This window comes from Panulirus ornatus, chromosome 45, assembly GCF_036320965.1.
Source record: "Panulirus ornatus isolate Po-2019 chromosome 45, ASM3632096v1, whole genome shotgun sequence".
NCBI lineage: Eukaryota > Metazoa > Arthropoda > Malacostraca > Decapoda > Palinuridae > Panulirus > Panulirus ornatus.
In genome coordinates this window covers 8424549-8445852 of record NC_092268.1, presented here as the reverse complement: position 1 = coordinate 8445852, position 21304 = coordinate 8424549, and the positions used below count along the sequence as shown (strand labels likewise).

Sequence of the window (21304 nt, the reverse complement as noted above, 5' to 3'; positions counted from 1 at the left end):
GGTTGTCATTTCAACTGTCATACAGTTATGCGAGACTAGTGTTTATATAGGTCAGGATAAGTACAAAATAAGAGAAATAGAATTTTTAAAGTATTTGATGAGGTGATGTAGGTGGTATGTAGCCAGCGATTAGGGAAGTACATTACCAGCTCTACTTGCCTAGGAATCAGGAAGGTTAGTGACAGCTGCATAGTGAGCCAGCACAATCTCTCTGTCACACATTTACAACACAACTCACACCTCATTTTTTGTAACTTTTAGATTTTCCTGCTGTGAGCACTACGTGTTGCCCATGCCTTTTGGCAAAATGGAAGGAGCTTTAGATAAAAGTAGTTGGTTGGAATATTTAGGCAGAGTATTTAGGAACATTAGGTAGAAGCAGTCATAAGAAACATCAGGTGGGAGCTTCTGGAAACACTGTGCTCGAGTTGCCTTCTGCCAGTTGCCTGTTAAGGGTGAGGCACTAAAGGCTTAAGAAGTAGCTAATGGAGTCACTAGTTATGAAGACTCGGTATGGTCATCCCTTTTAGGGAGTTCCAGTTGGGAATAAGCATCAGAGAAATAGATAGTCCCATTAACATGATATATTTATGTATTTTATTATACATGATTGCTGTTTCCCATGTCAGTGAGGTAGCGCCAGGAAACAAAGAATGGCCCATCCATTCATATATACGTAAACTCCCGTACATATACATGTCAACATATACACATGTACATACTCATGCTTGCTTGCCTTCATCCATTCCTTGTGCTACCCCACCCTACAGGAAACAGTATCACTACCCCTGCTTCAGCGAGGTAGCATCAGGAAAACAGACAGAAAAGGCCACATTTGTTCCCACTCAGTTTCTAACCGTTTTGTGTAATGCACACACCGAAACCACAGCTCCCTATCCACATCCAGGCCCCACAGACCTTTCCGTGGTTTACCCCAGATGTTTCACATGCCCTGGTTCAGTCCATTGACAGCAAGTTGACCACATCATTCCATTTCGCTCTATTCTTTGCGCGCCTCTTGCGCCCCTGTATGTTCAAGCCCTGACCACTCAAAATCATCTTCACTCCATCCTTCCACCTTCAATTTGGTCTCCCGATTCTCCTTGTTCCCTCCACAGTTTTAGGTACTTTCCACTCATAGGTGTATGGGATCTAAGGAAGTTAAACACAGTAACTTAAAAATTTAGGTTGTATTATTTATTATACTTAAGCACCGTTTCCCGTGTTAGCGAGGTAGCACAAGAAAACAGACAAAAGAATGGCCCAACCCACCCACATACACATGTATATATATATATATATATATATATTATATACAGACAAGAGGTAGTAAAAGCTTTGCGGAAGATGAAAACCAGCAAGGCAGCAGGTTTGGATGGTATTGCAGTGGAATTTATTAAAAAGGGGGGTGACTGTATTGTTGACTGGTTGGTAAGGATATTTGTTGTATGTATGACTCGTGGGAAGGTACCTGAGGACTGGCGGAATGTTTGCATAGTGCCATTGTACAAAGGCAAAGGTTATAAGAGTGAGTGCTCAAATTATAGAGGTATAAGTTTGTTGAGTATTCCTGGAAAATTATATAGGAGGGTATTGATTGAGAGGGTGAAGGCATGAACAGAGCATCAGATTGGGGAAGAGCAGTGTGGTCTCAGAATTGGTAGAGGATGTGTGGATCAGGTGTTTGCTTTGAAGAATGTATGTGAGAAATACTTAGAAAAGCAAATGGATTTGTATGTAGCATTTATGGATCTGGAGAAGGCATTTGATAGAGTTGCTCTGTGGAAGGTATTAAGAATATATGGTGTGAGAGGCAAGTTGTTAGAAGCAGTGAAAAGTTTTTATCGAGGATGTAAGGCATGTGTACGAGCAGGATGAGAGGAAGGCGATTGGTTCTCGGTGAATGTTGGTTTGCGGAAGGGGTGCGTGATGTCTCCATGGTTGTTTAATTTGTTTATGGATGGGGTTGTTAGGGAGGTGAATGCAAGAGTTTTGGAAAGAGGGGCAAGTATGCAGTCTGTTGTGGACATGAGAACTTGGGAAGTGAGTCAGTTGTTGTCTGCTGATTTCTGTGAGAAACTGCAGAAGCTGGTGACTGAGTTTGGTAAAGAGTGTGAAAGAAGGAAGCTGAGAGTAAATGTGAATAAGAGCAAGGTTATTAAGTACAGCAGGGTTGAGGGACAAGTCAATTGGGAGGTAAGTTTGAATGGAGAAAAACTGGAGGAAGTAGTGTTTTAGATATCTGGGAGTGGATTTGGCAACGGATGGAAGCAGAAGTGAATCATAGGGTGGGGGAGGGGGCGAAAGTTCTGGGAGCGTTGAAAAATGTGTGGAAGTTGAGAACGTTACTTTGGAAAGCAAAAATGGGTATGTTTTTAGGAATAGTGGTTCCAACAGTGTTATATGGTTGCAAGGCGTGGGCTATAGACAGAGTTGTGCGGAGGAGGGTGGATGTGCTGGAAATGTGATGTTTGAGGACAATGTGTGGTGTGAGTGCTTTGATCGAGTAAGTAATGAAAGGGTAAGAGAGATGTGTGGTAGTAAAAAGTGTGGTTGAGAGAGCAGAAGAGGGTATTTTGAAATGGTTTGGTCACATGGAGAGAATGAGTGAGGAAAGATTGACCAAGAGGATATATGTGTCAGAAGTGGAGGGGACGAGGAGAAGTGGGAGACCAAATTAGAGGTGGAAAGATGGAGTGAAAAAGATTTTGAGTGATCGGGACCTGAACATGCAGGAGGGTGAAAGGTGTGCAAGGAATAGAGTGAATTGGAATGATGTTGTATACCAGGGTCGATGTGCTATCAATGGATTGAACCAGAGCATGTGAAACATCTGGGGTAAACCATGGAAAGTTTTGTGGGGCCTGGATGTGGAAAGGGAGCTGTGGTTTCGGTGCATTATACATGACAGCTAGAGACTGAGTGTGAATGAATGTGGCCTTTGTTGTCTTTTCCTAGTGATACCTCATGCACATGTGGGGGGAGTGGTTGGTCATTTCATGTGTGCCAGGGTGCCGACGAGAATGAATAAGGGCAGACAGTATGAATTATGTACATGTGTATATATGTATATGCCTGTGTGTGTATAAGGTATATGTTGAGATGTATAGGTATGTATATGTGCGTGTGTGGACGTGTATGTATATATGTGGGTGGGTTGGGCCATTCTTTTGTCTGTCTCCTTGCGCTACCTCGCTAATGCGGGAGACAGCGACAAGGTATTATAAATATTTATTTATTTATTATTCTTTGTCGGTCTCCCGCATTAGCGAGGTAGCGCAAGGAAACAGTCGAAAGAATGGCCCAACCCACCCACATACACATGTATATACATACACGTCCACACACGCACATATACATACCAATACATTTCAACATATATACATATATACACACACAGACATATACATGTATACACATGTACATAATTCATACTGTCTGCCCTTATTCATTCCCGTCGCCACCCAGGAAATGAAAACCCCTCCTCCCCATGTGTGCAAGGCAGCGCTAGTTAAAGACAACAAAGGCCACATTCGTTCACACTCAGTCTCTACCCGTCATGTATAATGCACCAAAACCACAGCTCCCTTTCCACATCCAGTCCCCACAAAACTTTCCATGGTTTACCCCAGATGTTTCACATGCCCTGGTTCAATCCATTGACAGCACATCGACTGTGGTATACCACATCATTCCAATTCACTCTATGACTTGCACGCCTTTCACCCTCCTACATGGTCAGGTCCCGATCACTCAAAATCTTTTTCACTCCATCTTTCCACCTCTAATTTGGTCTCCCACTTCTCCTCGTCCCCTCCACTTCTGACACATATATCCTCTTGGTCAATCTTTCCTCACTCATTCTCTCCATGTGACCAAACCATTTCAAAAAACCCTCTTCTGTACTCTCAACCACACTTTTTACTACCACACATCTCTCTTACCCTTTCATTACTTACTCGATCAAAGCACCTCACACCACATATTGTCCTCAAACATCTCATTTCCAGCACATCCACCCTCCTCCGCACAACTCTATCTATAGCCCACGCCTCGCAACCATATAACACTGCTGGAACCAGTGTTCCTTCAAACATACCCATTTTTGCTTTCCAAGATAATGTTCTCAACTTCCACACATTTTTCAACGCTCCCAGAACTTTCGCCCCCTCCCCACCCTATGATTCACTTCCGCTTCCATGGTTCCAACCACTCCCAGATATCTAAAACACTTCACTTCCTCCATTTTTCTCCATTTACTCTTACCTCCCAATTGACTTGTCCCTCAACCCTAACGTACCTAATAACCTTGCTCTTATTCACATTTACTCTCAGCTTTCTTCTTTCACACACTTTACCAGACTCAGTCACCAGCTTCTGCAGTTTCTCACACGAATCAGCCACCAGTGCTGTATCATCAGCAAACAACAACTGACTCACTTCCCAAGCTCTCTCATCCACAACAGACTGCATACTTGCCCTTCTTTCCAAAACTCTTGCATTCACCTCCCTAACAACCCCATCCATAAACAAATTAAACAACCATGGAAACCACACACCCTTGCCACAAACCTACATTCAATGAGAACTAATCACTTTCCTCTCATCCTGCTCGTACACATGCCTCACATCCTCGATAAAAACTTTTCACTGCTTCTTACAACTTGCCTCCCACACCATATATTCTTAATACCTTCCACAGAGCATCTCTATCAACTCTTATCATATGCCTTCTCCAGATCCATAAATGCTACACACAAATCCATTTGCTTTTCTAAGTATTTCTCACATACATTCTTCAAAGCAAACACCTGATCCACACATCCTCTACCACTTCTGAAACCACACTGCTCTTCCCCAATCTGATGCTCAGTACATGCCTTCACCCTCTCAATCAATACCCTCCCATATAATTTACCACAAATACTCAACAAACTTATACCTCTGTAATTTGAGCACTCACTTTTATCCCCTTTGCCTTCATACAATGGCACTACGCAAGCATTCCACCAATCCTCAGGCACCTCACCATGAATCATACATAAATTAACTAACCTTACCAACCAGTCAACAATACAGTCACCCCCTTTTTTAATAAATTCCACTGCAATACCATCCAAACCCACTGCCTTGCCGGCTTTCATCCTCCGCAAAGCTTTTACTACCTGTTCTCTGTTTACCAAATCATTTTCCCTAACATTAACATCCAAAAGTCTCTCTTTTTCGTGCCTATCAATTAACACGTAATCCAATATCACTCTCTGGACATCTCTCCAACTTACATACGTATAATTATGTATATATCTCTTTTTAAACCAGGTATATACACATGTACATATTCATACTTGCTGTCTTCATCCATTCCCATCATCACCTCACCACGCACCATTATAAATCCACACGCATACCACTGATTTAGGAGGATGTTAGCGAGCATTAGCAAAGGACTTCTCGCCAGTGATTGCCATACTTGAAAATATATTTTTTTCTACATTACGTATTTCAATATCAATGTGTATGCAACAAAATCTTGTACTGTGGATCAGTGTGGGTAGGGTATCTATATATATTTTTATAGTTTTGTTACTCTTATTTTCAATGTTGTACACTATCCATGTCTCAAAACTTTGGCATGCGCACCACTCATTTTATGAAGCCACGAATCCCCCTTCATTACAGAGTGAAGAAAACAAAACATCAGGCACAACATTTAAGGTTACTATAAAGCCATGTTGCTTGGAAAAGAACAAGTTTCCTTTTGTCATAACATCATGACATCACTACTGTCTCATTAGTTGAGACCCTCAGGGGCTGCCATTCCATATGTACATCTTGCTAAATCTTACATCATCTTAGTACTCCCATCATCATGTGCATGACTAGCATGCATATGTGATTAGACTAAGAAATAACAGTCCTCAGAAACTGAACTCTTTCTGCCACCAGATAAGTGCCTTGATAGCATAGTACTACCATGTGAACAATACACTAAGCTGATTATAAATACAGTTCAAATATATAGTAAAACAAAGAGTCAAGGCAGCCTGGAGCATTTACAGAAAGCAGAGATACTTAAAAAAAAATATAAGGATTGTCACCATGTGAATCTTAGTCTTCGGAATTTAAACAGACATCTGCGTTGCTGTTACAATATACCGACTCTCCAAACACCTGTAACAAAAAGGTTGTGGGTATTAATGACATACAACTAAATTTATTTATTTATTTTGCTTTGTCGCTGTCTCCTGCATTAGCGAGGTAGCACAAGGAAACAGACGAAAGAATGGCCCAACCCACCCACATACACATGTATATACATACACATCCACACACGCAAATATACATACCTATACATCTCAACGTATACATATATATACACACACAGACATATACATATACACACATGTACATAATTCATACTGTCTGCCTTTATTCATTCCCATCTCAACCCTTCCACACATGAAATCCCCCCCCCCCTCCCCCTGCATGTGCGCGAGGTAAACAGAAAAGAGTTAGTAAAAGCTTTACGGAAGAGGAAAGCTGGCAAGGCAGCGGGTTTGGATGGTATTGCAGGGGAATTTATTAAAAAAGGAGGTGACTGTATTGTTGACTGGTTGGTAAGGTTATGTAATGTATGTATGGCTCAATGGTGAGGTGCTGAGGATTGGCGAAATGCTTGCATAGTGCCATTGTACAAAGGCAAAGGGGATAAAAGTGAGTGCTCAAATTACAGAGGTATAAGTTTGTTGAGTATTCCTGGTAAATAATATGGGAGGGTATTGACAGAGGGTGAAGGCATGTACAGAGCATCAGATTGGGGAAGAGCAGTGTGGTTTCAGAAGTGAAGAATTAGTGAGAAATACTTAGAAAAGCAAATGGATTTGTATGTAGCATTTATGGATCTGGAGAAGGCATATGATAGAGATGCTTTGTGGAAGGTATTAAGAATATATGGTGTGGGAGGTAAGTTGCTAGAAGCAGTGAAAAGTTTTTACCAAGGATGTAAGGCATGTGTACATGTAGGAAGAGAGGAAAGTGACTGGTTCTCAGTGAATGTTGGTTTGTGGCAGGGGTGCGTGATGTCTCCATGGTTGTTTAATTTGTTTATGGATGGGGTTGTTAGGGTGGTAAGTGCAAGAGTTTTGGAAAGAGGGGCAAGTATGCAGTCTGTTGTGGATGAGAGAGCTTGGGAAGTGAGTCAGTTGTTCGCTGATGATACAGCACTGGTGGCTGATTCATGCGAGAAACTGCAGAAGCTGGTGACTGAGTTTGGTAAAGTGTGTGAAAGAAGAAAGTTGAGAGTAAATGTGAATAAGAGCAAGGTTATTAGGTACAGTAGGGTTGAGGGACAAGGCAATTGGGAGGTAAGTTTGAATGGAGAAAAACTGGAGGAAGTGAGGTGTTTTAGATATCTGGGAGCAGATTTGGCAGTGGATGGAACCATGGAAGCAGAAGTGAATCATAGGGTGGGTGAGGTGGCAAAGTTCTGGGAGCATTGAAGAATATGTGGAAGTCAAGAACATTATATCAGAAAGCAAAAATGGGTATGTTTGAAGGAATAGTGGTTCCAACAATGTCATATGGTTGCGAGGCATGGGCTATAGATAATAGTTGTGCGGAGAAGGGTGGATGTGCTGGAAATGATATGTTTGAGGACAATATGTGGTATGAGGTGGTTTGATCAAGTAATAATAGGGTAAAAAAAAATGTGTGGTAATAAAAAAGAGTGTTGTTGAGAAAGCATAAGAGGGTGTTTTGAAATGGTTTGGTCACATGGAGAGAATGAGGTGAGGAAAGATTGACCAAAAGGATATATGTGTCAGAGGTGGAAGGCATGAGAAGTGGGAGACCAAATTGGAGGTGGAAAGATGGAATGAAAAAGATTTTGAGTGATCGTGGCCTGAACATGCAGGAGGGTGAAAGGCGTGCAAGGAATAGAGTGAATTGGAACAATGTGGTATACCAGGGTCGACGTGCTCTCAGTGGGTTGAACTAGGGCATGTGAAGCGTCTGGGGTAAACCATGGAAAGTTCTGTGGGGCCTGGATGTGGAAAGGGAGCTGTGGTTTCGGTGCATTATTACATGACAGCTAGAGACTGAGTGTGAACGAATGTGGCCTTTGTTGTCTTTTCCTAGCACTACCTCACGCACATGAGGGGGGAGGCGGGTTGTTATTTCACGAGTGGCGGGGTGGCGATAGGAATGAATAAAGGCAGACAGTATGAATTATGTACGTGTATATATGTATATGTGTGTGTGTGTATATATATGTATATGTTGAGGTGTATAGGTATGTATTTTTGTGTGTGGATGTGTATGTATATACATGTGTATGTGGGTGGGTTGGGGCGTTCTTTCGTCTGTTTCCTTGCACTACCTCGCTAACGCAGAAGACAGCGACAAAGCAAAATAAATAAATAAATAATATATATATATATATATATATATATATATATATATATATATATATATATATATATATATATATATATATATATATATATTTCCGCTGTCTCCCGCGTTAGTGAAGTAGCACAAGGAAACAGATGAAACAATGGCCCAACCCACCCACATACATATGTATATACATACACATCTACACATGCAAATATACATACCTATACATCTCAACGTATACATATATATACACACACAGACATATACATATATATACACATGTACATAATTCATACTGTCTGCCTTTATTCATTCCCATCGCCGCCCCACCACACATGAAATAACAACCCGCCTCCCCCCTCATGTGCACGAGGTAGCGCTAGGAAAAGACAACAAAGGCCACATTCGTTCACACTCAGTCTCTAGCTGTCATGTAATAATGCACCGAAACCACAGCTCCCTTTCCACATCCAGGCCCCACAGAACTTTCCATGGTTTACCCCAGACGCTTCACATGCCCTAGTTCAATCCACTGAGAGCACGTCGACCCTGGTATACCACATCATTCCAATTCACTCTATTCCTTGCACGCCTTTCACCCTCCTGCATATTCAGGCCCCGATCACCCAAAATCTTTTTCACTCCCTTTTTCCACCTCCAATTTGGTCTCCCACTTCTCATTCCTTCCACCTCTGACACATATATCCTCTTGGTCAATCTTTCCTCACCTCATTCTCTACATGTGACCAAACCATTTCAAAACACCCTCTTCTGCTCTCTCAGCAACACTCTTTTTATTACCACACATCTCTCTTACCCTATTATTACTTACTCGATCAATCCACCTCACACCACATATTGTCCTCAAACATCTCATTTCCAACACATCCACCCTCTTCCGCACAACTCTTATCTATAGCCCATGCCTTACAACCATGTAACACTGTTGGAACCACTATTCCTTAAAACATACCTATTTTTGCTTTCCAAGATAATGTTCTCGACTTCCACACTTTCTTCAACACTCCCAAAACTTTCGCTCCCTCCCCCACCCTACGATTCACTTCCGCTTCCATCCGTTGCCAAATCCACTCCCAGATATCTAAAACACTTCACTTCCTCCAGTTTTTCTCCATTCAAACTTACCTCCCAATTGACTTGTCCCTCAACCCTACTGTACCCAATAAACTTGCTCTTATTGACATTTACTCTCAGCTTTCTTCTTTCACACACTTTACCATACTCAGTCACAAGCTTCTGCAGTTTCTCACACGAATCAGCCACCAGAGCTGTATCATCAGCAAACAACAACTGACTCACTTCCCAAGCTCTCTCATCCACAACAGACTTCATACTTGCCCCTCTTTCCAAAACTATTGCATTCACCTCCCTAACAACCCCATCCATAAACAAATTAAACAACCATGGAGACATCACACACCCCTGTTGCAAACCTACATTCACTGAGAACCAATCACTTTCCTCTCTTCCTACACATACACATGCCTTACATCCTTGATAAAAACTTTTCACTGCTTCTAGCAACTTGCCTCCCACACCATATATTCTTAGTACCTTCCACAGAGCATCTCTATCAACTCTATCATATGCCTTCTCCAGATCAATAAATGCTACATAGAAATCCATTTGCTTTTCTAAGTATTTCTCACATACATTCTTCAAAGCAAACACCTGATCCACACATCCTCTACCACTTCTGAAACCACACTGCTCTTCCCCAATCTGATGCTCTGTACATGCCTTCACCCTCTCAATCAATACCCTCCCATATTATTTACCAGGAATACTCAACAAACTTATACCTCTGTAATTTGAGCACTCACTTTTATCCCCTTTGCCTTTGTACAATGGCACTATGCAAGCATTCCGCCAATCCTCACGCACCTCACCATGAGTCATACATACATTAAATAACCTTACCAACCAGTCAACAATACAGTCACCCCCTTTTTTAATAAATTCCACTGCAATACCATTCAAACCCGCTACCTTGCCGGCTTTCACCTTCTGCAAAGCTTTTACTACCTCTTCTCTGCTTACCAAATCATTCTCCCTAACTCTCGCACTTTGCACATCACCTCGACCAAAACACCCTATATCTGCCACTCTATCATCAAACACATTCAACAAACCTTCAAAATACTCACTCCATCTCCTTCTCACATCACCACTACTTATCACCTAAATAGTTCTTATAAATAGTCCAAATATAATAATGTCTGCTGAAGTAGTGCGAGATATCTTTGTCGTGCTTTCTTGACACCACCCTCCACAACAGTAACAAATTCACAATGGCCATCTTTCAGCTCTATACAGGAGTTCCCCACGAAGCAGTTCCTTCTCCATCCCTCTTTAAGCTCTTCCTACATGTCCTTCCAACACCACCTGCAGACCAGAGTATGAGGGTCCTCTGATAATGCATATGACCTTGCACTTCCACCACAACACCCCTGACACTTTGCCAGCATCGACAAACGTACAATACATTGCATGTCTTCATTTACCCTCTTAACTCCAGACAGATATGAATAAAGCCTTCACTCTGAGTGGCCAGTTGCTCCCATTTGACATATCATAATATTCTGAGCCTCACATATGATGCACACGACATTCACCTACACACCACAATCATCAACATAGAAGCACTATATACACTATACTGTATCAGATTTGGACAACAAAAATATCCCTCAACATCCTCCACAAACGATTTGTTCCACACTAAACCACCTCTTACATGCTAGAGCCACCCTATCCAATCCAAACGTAACTAAGCTGCAAACCGTATAATATCAAGTACCCTGAAAAATGACTGACTGACTGCATCCACAAACACTCAACACCTATAGAGTGAAACAAAGGTGTTCCCAACACTCCCATTTCAACATCTTCAACCCTCGAATAGAAATAAAATGCTTACCCTGACTCGCACTTCAGCAGCCTATACTCGCAGGTTCCCTGAACCACAACATACACAGCTTATCTCTCTATCTGTCTCTCGGATTCCCTTTAGCTCCCTTCTTGCAATAGGCCCCTACACTTGTATGCTTTACCCTCCATACCAATGTATGCAACAACTACTGCCTCACCTCCCACATTCACCCATTCTTCAAAATACTCTTTCTGTCTTCTGGTCACTTCCTCCTTTGGATTCTGCAACTCCCAATCCTTCCTTCTCACATTTACATTTCCACTCTTACATCTATCTCTTTCCTTCTTCACCTCCTTCCAGTACAATATATTATTTTCCTTAAACTTTTCACTCTTGTTTTCTTCCAAATTCTTCATTTACTCTTGCTTCGCTTTCCTCCGTCAGCCTCATAACATTACACTGAAGACATCTTCTATTCTTTCTTCCTCTTTTGCTGAACTTTGAAAGGTACATTCCTTTTGAATATCTATCATATGCCATTTTCTTCTCTTCCACAGCATTTCTGATTTCATTCGTCCACTATGCATTTCCATATTCATATCTCATAACCTTGTATACAACCTCTAATTCTGTAACCTTTAAGAGTCTTTCTCCATGTAATTTAAACACCTCATTCCCACATGACGGCACCTGTATATTTACTGCACTTTCATCTAAACTTTCATACTCTTCCTCACATTCTTAATGATTCATCTTCTCACTTGCCAGCACTTTTACATCTACATTCTTCCTTACGCCATACCTCCACGTCTCTCTGATCCTCATCTCCACACAAGAACTCTAAAATGGTCTCAACTCCAGCATCCAGCAGAGCCTTTCTGAACCTTTCACCTCCTGCCACATAATCAAACCCTTTTGTCCTTTCACCATTTCTCATCCACGTACATCTGTGAATTATCTTGTGCTGAAAAAAAGGTATTTGCAATGAATCAACCCCTTGCAGCACAGATCTCCACAGGATAACTTCCATTCTCATTTACTCCAGATACTCCCCATTTACCAACTATTTTGCCCATTTCATTACATCCCACCTTAGCATTTATCACCGATATATCCCTTCCTTCTCAAAAGTATTTATACAGTCATTCAAATTCTTCAGATACACTTCATTTCATCCTTACCTTACACAGTCTTCACAATATTTCACGATACCAAATCTTTCGTTTCATCCACACTATTCATGGTTCATTTCATCCATGCTCTGACAAAACATATATAACCTAAAATAATCCAATAGCCATTAAACAAATGTCCTCACAATTCAGTCTTTAATGCAACCCTACCAGACATAATTACTCGTCTGAAACCACATTCCCAGACATATACAAGTTAAACTTCCTCATCTGCTCTCCAAACATCACCCATTCCCACAACACTACAAACAGCAATGCAGTGGATCTCATGACCTGTCATGCCCACGAAGCAGCTACCACCGTGAAGTCACCGAACATTTACTGTTCAGTTGCCCTACACTCCCCATATAGAGATGCTCCCATCACGAGACTCTATGACCTGCTGTCTCACCCAGTGGATTTCACTCGCTTCCTGAGTACTGTAGAATCGTACAGAAGACAGAAGCGACTCCAGGGGCAGGAAGAAGAAATATACTGGTACATTTACGTATACTTTCTCACACACCTTTAGTGACATTTCCTGCATAGCGAGGTAGTGCCTAAAACAAAGAACAGCCATACTTGTTTGCTCACATTCACTCTCCAGCTCTTATATGTAATGCACAGAGACCAGAACCCATATACACACCCAAGCCCCACAGACCTTCACATGGTTTCTCCTAACTGCTTCATATGCATTCCTGTTATTGGACTCCACATGCACATGGTTACACCAAAATCACCTTCGGCAAGACTATCACCTATTGGCATAATTTAGTACATTCTTGTCAAGGAATGTGTTGCCTGAAAGGAGTCCATCATTTACCTTTTGCTTAAGAGTACACACTTAAAGCTGAAAGAGCTCCATAAATGTGATGCTTGGGGTTGTATAATGAATTATAAGCATTATTAATTTATGTAACAACAAACCTATCCCCTACATATTGGACCATGACACGTCTAAATATCAAATTCATCTTTGACTAACATTAAAAAACTAATGAGCTCAAAATCTTCTTGAATTACAAGCACCAACTAATATTAACAACTCTGAGCTATTGGAACTATTCATACCAATACATAAACATACCTGAGAGTTAGAAGACGAATTGAGATTACTGAAAGACTTGAGAGAAGACGTTATCTGTGCCACCAGTGCATCTGGGGTATCATGCATACATTCCGGGGCAGTGTTGGTGGTACTGCATACATTTTTGGCGTTCTCCTGCACACATCCCAAGGCAGTGTTGGTGGTATTGCATACATTTTTGGCATTCTCCTGCATACATTCTGGGGCAGTGCTGGTGGTATTACATACATTTTTGGCATTCATTTGGGGAGAGTTAGTGTGTATGTGAGAGTACCCACGTTGGGTAAGACTAGAGATAGTAAGAGGAATGAAGTTTGCCACATATTTAGTGGCATTTACACCACTAGACATTAAATTGTGTGTCATGCCAATTGCATTTGTCACCAACGTATGTGCCACATGTGCTCCACTTGTCATCATGGTGTGTGTGGTACCAAGAGCCTTCCTCACCAAACTCTGTGTCATATCCATTCCACTCTGCATCGCTTTGTGACCAACATCAAATCCACCACTTACAGTTATGTGGACTAAGGCTGTTCCCTTTGTCAGAGCATCATGTGCAAGAATCATGCCACTCACTGTTACCCTGTTCACCACACCCACTCCATCCATCACTATACCACTGGCCTTGTGAACACCACCTTTCAGTGTCGAACCTACCATGCTGTTTGTTGCCACTGCTTGTACTCGTCCTAATCCATTTGTCACGTGCGCATAGACCACTTTCACTCCACCCAAAACTGCAATGTGAACCTTTTCTGTTCCATCCACCACCAGTGTGCCTACTACTCCCACTCCTCTCAACACTTCACTCACATACGGCTGATGGGATATGTAGAAGTACCAGCTGAACAGTGAGCGTCGTCCAAGTTCCACCTATGACACAAGATATACTTTGGTTACATTCACTTAATCTGTATAATCATGACCTATTGTCAACTAACACTGAACAACTGGATGATTTCTATAATCACCTTGAGAGGTTATAATAGTGATTTTATAATGATTAATGATGTCAAGTATCATCATTCTTTGGGATGTCAAATACACAAGGAACTAACCAGGTGTCCAAAAGTAATGACGATGTCATCATCATCCAATACATGATTATGGTTAACGTTTAGTTGCGTGTAAACAGTTCGCTTGAAACGTCTACATGTTTTATCAGCCAGTGCCACTGCCTTCACCCTGAGTGACCCGTCACGACCATCTGCAGTAAAGGGGAAAGAGTTAGTTAATGCTGTCAAATTTCTTGTGCCTGTTATAGATACAATGAAAAATACACTTCACCATGAAATTAGAAACCATAGGGTAAATGTTTAAAGATTTAAAATGTAACCTAAATTAATTAGTTTCTGGCCATAAAATATTTGTAGAACACAAAAAATCAACATACAAAACTTTTTTTTGGGGGGAGAAAGGTTATGTTAGAGAAGGAAAGCAAATTGATGATGAAGTATGTGTGAGAGAGAAGAGAAATATCTTCATGATGTGGCATATGACAGGAGTGCATATACCTATGAAAGAATGCTGGTGATGCAGTGAGGGAAAAAGAATCTTGAGAACCATACTGTTAGAGAATGTACTGGTGATGGAGTGAGGGGGGGAAAAAAATCGTGAGAACCATACTGTTAGAGAATGTGCTCGTAACATAACTAAGTATTCTACAGAGGAAATACAAGCCTGGATGATCTGGGTAATGCCGAATATATTAGGGATGACCACATTTCTGTGAACGCAGCTCAGTACCAGTCTCGCTCACATACCTGAGTCATGCAAATCCCCTTTGCTTGGTGGGAGGTAACTGTCAAGTAAGCCGTGAGCAGTGTCAAGTAAGCGGTCAGTTACAACCACTGCCACACGACCTCCTCTACTCTGAGCCAGGCATGCCACCTGTAAAATGAAGATGTGTAACCATGATGATCATGTTTTGCAGCACTTAATCTTTCCTTCACAGTGGCTTGCAAGTGATGCTCATGACTGGAGCCTACAACATAGAAAACATGCACCTCTTCATAATATTTTATGGGATCTGCAAAGTTATGGGGTTCATTAGGTTCTGAAGTGCTTGGAAACAACTCCACTCATCAGACTATCCAAGCTTAACTTTTCTTACTTTTGGTACGTTCACCCAAGAACTGGTAAATTCCTTCTCTTCGCTCTCGTGTCTCATCCTCCAATCTTCTAAGCGCAATGTATAATCTCTATAGTTTGAATTGATAAGCTTCTCTATCTCCTGAAGCACCCAAATCCCATGTTCTCATTCGGTCTCTCAAGTACAAATGCTTGACTTATGTTCGCAGTCTCCTACAATTTTCTTTTCCTGAAATCCAATTCAATTCTGTGGATTCTTTTTTAATTTCTACCGAAACAGCAATGGCAACTGAATGCCCTAATCAAGACCATTCGACTAATGCTATACATGTATATACCCTAACCAAAGCTAGGTGCCCATTTTACTGACCAACAACTAGGGTAGAGTCAACTAATGCAACTAAGATTCAAATCCAAGCTGTCTTGACCCTAGGCGGCCTGTGAATGTGTGACAGCCGGGAAAGCTAACTTATGCCACAGAAATTCATTTACCATTTATAAATATAATGAAAGTAGTCAAATCCAAACTTCCATCAAATACCAGTCACTGCAAATCCACACAATTCTCGTCCCTTCCGCCATGCCTTAATTTTCAACATATCCACATATCACTTACACATGGAAGTGTGGGTTGTATCACTTCACAGCAAACTCATCCATGATGCTTACCTTGTGGGTTTACTTTCATATTTCAGTTTGAAATTATCATGAGAAATTTTACTTTCTGTCTAGACTTTGGTCATTTACCAAAAGTCAGTGATACCCTAAAAATACTATGCTACAATTCTCTTGGGTAGAGAGACAATAACTTACGATACAAAAAGAGTAAGGCCATACCATGGCTGGATGACATTTTTTTTCTTTCATCATTTTCCTAGCAGCTATAGCAAATGACCTAACTTTCTGCTACAAATCAGAAACTATTGTACGGAAGACGACAGAAATACGTCTTTATTAAACAGAACCAAGAGTAGCTACAAAGCACAGCTAGAAATGAATACTGTCTGGTTGAACAAGAAGTTTCGAACCTTACCGTACGACTGGCACGGGTGGTGAGAGCAGTAGCAACTGTGGGTGGTGGGTTGGAAGCTTTCTCACCGGCCAATGTGGTGAGCACCAGGTCCCGTGTGGTGGCCATTATCTGACCCAAGATCAGCAATACATGAGTAACAATGCAGTGATGCATGCTGCACCATAAACAAAATTGTTTTTGCTTCTTCATTCATGTGGCAACCTCTTAATTATCTCTAATATCTTTAATTTAATTAGAGTTATCTTCATAAAATAGCAGTATCTGCAAATGCACAAGTCAAAATGAATGTCACATCTATGCTGTTCAGGGAGGTGGCTATTAGAGGTAGCTGAAACTCTATAACTGCTTACAACAGAAAAGTTAAATTAGGTGCAGAAGACGGGTTAGAGGCTAAGGAGGAAAACGTTACTATGAAGGGGGTCATTACTGGGGATGATGAGGAAAATGAAATTGTTAACAGCAGGGATTAAACAGCACATCACTTGAGAACCATGATATGACCCACAAAGCTCTTTCTGTTTCATTGTAAACATGATTAAATTTCCCCACATTCACTAACCTCTACAGTTGGCTTAGTGATGATGGGCACAGCCTGCTCCACGCGATCGAGGCCTCTGCATGCCCATTCCTCCAGGGTTGTCCACCCGCCCACTAATTTCACCAACGGTGTAGCCAAGGGTAACGCTGTATTGGCTGCTGCCCACACACCTACTTCGGCTGCCTTCAGAGCCACTCCCACATACTGCTGGTCCTATAGTGGAGTCACCACATTATTACTGCGGCTACAGGTTAATGTTGTACCGCATCAGTGGTACGGTCTCATATACGTATAAAGTAAATCACTTGACCATGCACTTGTATCCATTACTACAAGTGAAACCAGACTGATCTTTCCTTTTCTTAAATAGCTTAGAATTATGACTTTCAAAGGCTCTGACAATTCTGAAAACGCCCTAGTTAATGCTGATGTTATTGGTTAGTGGCAGTGGTCTCCATGATTAGTGACGAGAGTATAAAGTGTGGTTGTGGTGATGGTGGTCTCGTGGCAGTGGTTATGTCGCTGGTTCCTGATGCTCGTCGTGTCCCGTCACTGGTGGTGAAGTCCCTGGACCCTGGTCAGTGGAGATGGTGTTCCAGCATCTCAAGTTAGTTAGTGGTGGCATGTCTCTGATCAAGGTTTAGGTGTATCATAAACATGGGTTATGGCTGCCCCTTAACGGCAGTAATAGCCCCTAGTTAGTGATAATGATGCCCCCTAATTGTTGGTGCCCTTTAGAAGGTACTGACCTTGGTGGCAGAGTATAGGGAGGCGGCAAGGGTGAAGGCATCATGGAAGGCGGGCAGGGCCATCATGCGGCTCTTGAACATCGGGGGGACAGGATCATGCTGTTCTACACTCTGAGCCCCCAGAGTGATGGTGGACACTTCATCTTGCCTGCTGACCAGCATATTGCACTGAGTGAGGAGAAGGGTTACACTTCACTGGGTAGTTAAGTCACAGTGTGCTGTTTGGTCATGCCGAGATGGGAAGACTGTTCATAGAAAACATATCACACACAGAGCGGGGTTCACTAAATAATTAGAATGGTCACAATGACCAAGAGGGTGGAATTGTCATGCTAAATAGAGAAACAACACAATCCAACGATAAAACAAACTACATAAGATGGAAATTTTGCTCAGAGTGAGTTTAATGATCATACTAATTGGAAAGACATGTCAAACCAGGGGAAGAAAAAGAATGCTGAAAAAAATCAGTTGAAAATATTTTAATGAATTGGTAGAATATTCTACATGAATGTAGAGACAAGTGCAGGTACAAGCTGCAGATCTTACGTAGGTGGAAAACAGGTCTCATCAAATGTGTAGAATTGCGAATTAGAATGGAAATACTCATCACAGTAAGTGATTGGTACTAGTTACAATGACTTTACATAAAGATTAGTCACACTGGGTGAATTAAAAGACCACAATCACTAGTGAAATTCCTTACATAAACTGGTGACAAACAAACTATATAGGGAAAGACACACTGGGGAAGATCACAATGATTGGTGGGGACAGGCTACATAGTGTGGCTACACTTGTAACACCATGATCATTGTTGAGTAGACTAGTTACAATAAAAAAGGTACAATAAGCAGGAATTTAAGTCACTAAACAAGTGGTTAGAGCGTCATGAAGAGATGTAAGACAAGTTATGCTAAAACATACTGAACAGGACATGTCAATACTCACATTAAGCAGGAGTGCAACTTTGAAGATACCTGTGAGTTACGTGACTTGAAGTCTAACTGGAGACGTATAAGGCTTCCCCCCTCCTGTACCAACTTGTGGATTCTGGTGGATCAATAGTGAGAGTGCTTGGGTGCGTTTTGTTTTCCTTGTATTTTTTCTTTTACTTCGTGCACGTGTGACTGATTACTATATACTTTTTCATACATTCGTCACTTCCCGCATCAGCGAGGTTGCGTTAAGAACAGAGGACCGAGTCTTAAGAGGGCCTATCCTCACTTGGTCCCCTTCTCTATTCCCTCTTTTGGAAAATTAAAAACAGGAAGGGAGGATTTCCAGTACCTGTTCCCTCCCCTTTCCGTTGCCTTCTATGACATGCAGGGAATACATGGGAAGTATTCTTTCTCCCCTATCCCCAGAGATGATATCTTTATATATTTGAGAGAGGGGGGGAAATCCCTTGCCAACCTTAGAGGTTACATTCTGGATGATCCCATTGGGGGTTATGGAGAATGCCTTAGGCCTACGGGAAATGGGGATTATGGAGAAAGCCTTTCGAAATACATACCTAAAGTCCACTACAATAAGCACTTCAAGCTTGAAAATAAGACTGATATACTTCAAAGACAACATGCCTTTTATTCTATAAAATAAAAAAATTATGTACAAAACTTTGAAATACATGTCGCCCCAATGCCACACATCTGTACTCCTAGCCAATGGCCAGCAAGCTATGTGTCACATTGCCTGGTTATGAAACTCCCATGCCTCTTCCAAGAAATGGTAGTATGTTGGTCTAGGCTATGTGCAGCTTGTGGCCACATGACACTCACCCAAAGAGTAGAAAAAAATTATGGTGGTGTCGTATAAAGCATGGATACTCTAAATTTTATACCACTGGTTAAATGGTATACTTCATTCTCTTGGTAGGTGAAAGACCTCTGTATATTAATATATTTATAATTACCCCAGAATTAATGTCTATAAAAGAATCCTGGTATCATCTAGACCTCTCGATACGTTCCTGCAGCCGAAGACAGCACTACCAGTTGCAGGGAAAGGTGGACCCTGAAGCGAGAAATTTCAATAAGACTGATCTCCCAGTGACAGAGCCTTGCTAAACATGACTTTTCATTTTTGGTGTATCCTCAAGCAGGCAGAGTTGGGTAACACCAACGTACTTGTATAAAAGGAAGCAAGAATGCATTTGTTACAAGACTGCATGCTTACAGTTATGCCAAGTGACATCACCTTTGACAAGTACAGTTCCCTTGAACAACTTACTTCAAAGAAGTCCATTCTTTCCAAGCTACTGATTGCAGTGCAATCTTTGAGAAACAGAAGCCCCCCCCTGAGAAGGTGCCCCGCTATTATCTAATAATGTTAAAATACATCTGCTAATGCCTCTCAATTCATGTTCACTGTATTAATAGCTTTTTCTCTTACCTGTACTAAGCTGTAACTTCTTTCTCTGATAATTAATGTTTTTCAATCTTGTACCTAAATTTGGTGACTAAAACTCGTTACTGATTGAATGAAAAAACAAACTTGGTGTACATGATCCAACATAACCTGAAGGTTAGTGATAATACAGAATTCACACGATATTCTGATCCACATTCATAAAGACATAATGACTCATTATCTTCAGTGTCACTGCAAACCTCGCATTAATAGCCCAAGAAAGTCTTCTGAGCATAATACCTTCCACACCTGACCTTGCAAATGTATGGCTTCCTTGTGCGAGGCCCCAGTTAAGAACCTATGCAAACCTGCTTTGAACAATTTTACCTTTAGACTTACCTATCCACATCTGAAATATCCATTGCCCTACCATTATGTATCTCATTTCCTTTCCTTCAGACCTGCTCCACTTCCTTGCTTTCTCATCTGTTTTCTTCCCCACCTAAACTTACATCACCAGAGACCTTATAAAAACATTAATCCTATAATCTTGTCTCTGCATCCATTACCTTACCTAGCACTCTGTGAAGTTGTTCACATAATAATGAATACAAGTGTTACATTACAAAAGTAATTTAACTATCTATGAATAATCAGGTACAAGAAGAATCAAATGAATACACAATGACACCTATTTCAATTACCAATTCTGCGTAAGTGGAACCCCCAGCATTACTTTCCGAGTCCGGTACAAGGGCTAGGAACCTCGTATCCTTGAAGTACTCTTCCTACTGTTATTAAGGTATCTGTATTTACTGCAACAGCTGTAGATGAATGTTGTATAAGAATGTACCAACCTTTAACTGCTGATCAATTCAATCGGTTGTTTCTTAGCCTATAGGAGTCACTGTCTCTTATCTTTCACTTTCTTAATTTTGTTTTCCGTGTACCTCTCTCCCCTTCTTTATTTTCCACCTCCTTCTTCT

The 21304-nt window shown here is 41.3% G+C and overlaps 1 protein-coding gene across 1 annotated transcript; it reads right to left on the bottom strand.

Annotated features, from left to right (window-relative positions):
• Window positions 1-4267: 4267 nt before the first annotated feature.
• On the bottom strand, window positions 4268-21304 carry LOC139762914 (uncharacterized). Its single transcript, XM_071688173.1, has 9 exons — window positions 21176-21304; window positions 18918-19019; window positions 17967-18134; window positions 17239-17430; window positions 16680-16787; window positions 15319-15445; window positions 14614-14762; window positions 13553-14428; window positions 4268-6171 (listed from the first exon to the last, which is right to left on the bottom strand). The coding sequence occupies exons 3-9, from the start codon at window positions 18126-18128 to the stop codon at window positions 6109-6111; spliced, it is 1677 nt and encodes a 558-aa protein (XP_071544274.1). The 5' UTR covers window positions 18129-18134; window positions 18918-19019; window positions 21176-21304; the 3' UTR covers window positions 4268-6108.

Bases quoted from the DNA above. Each gene is read 5' to 3' on its own strand.
- LOC139762914 (XM_071688173.1), bottom strand. From the start codon at position 18,128: ATGCTGGTCAGCAGGCAAGATGAAGTGTCCACCATCACTCTGGGGGCT. The intron at 17,431-17,966 runs GTCAGTACCTTC...ACTCCACTATAG, and splicing joins CCCTATACTCTGCCACCAAG to GACCAGCAGTATGTGGGAGT. The intron at 14,763-15,318 runs GTATGTGAGCGA...CCTTTACTGCAG, and splicing joins AGGGGATTTGCATGACTCAG to ATGGTCGTGACGGGTCACTC.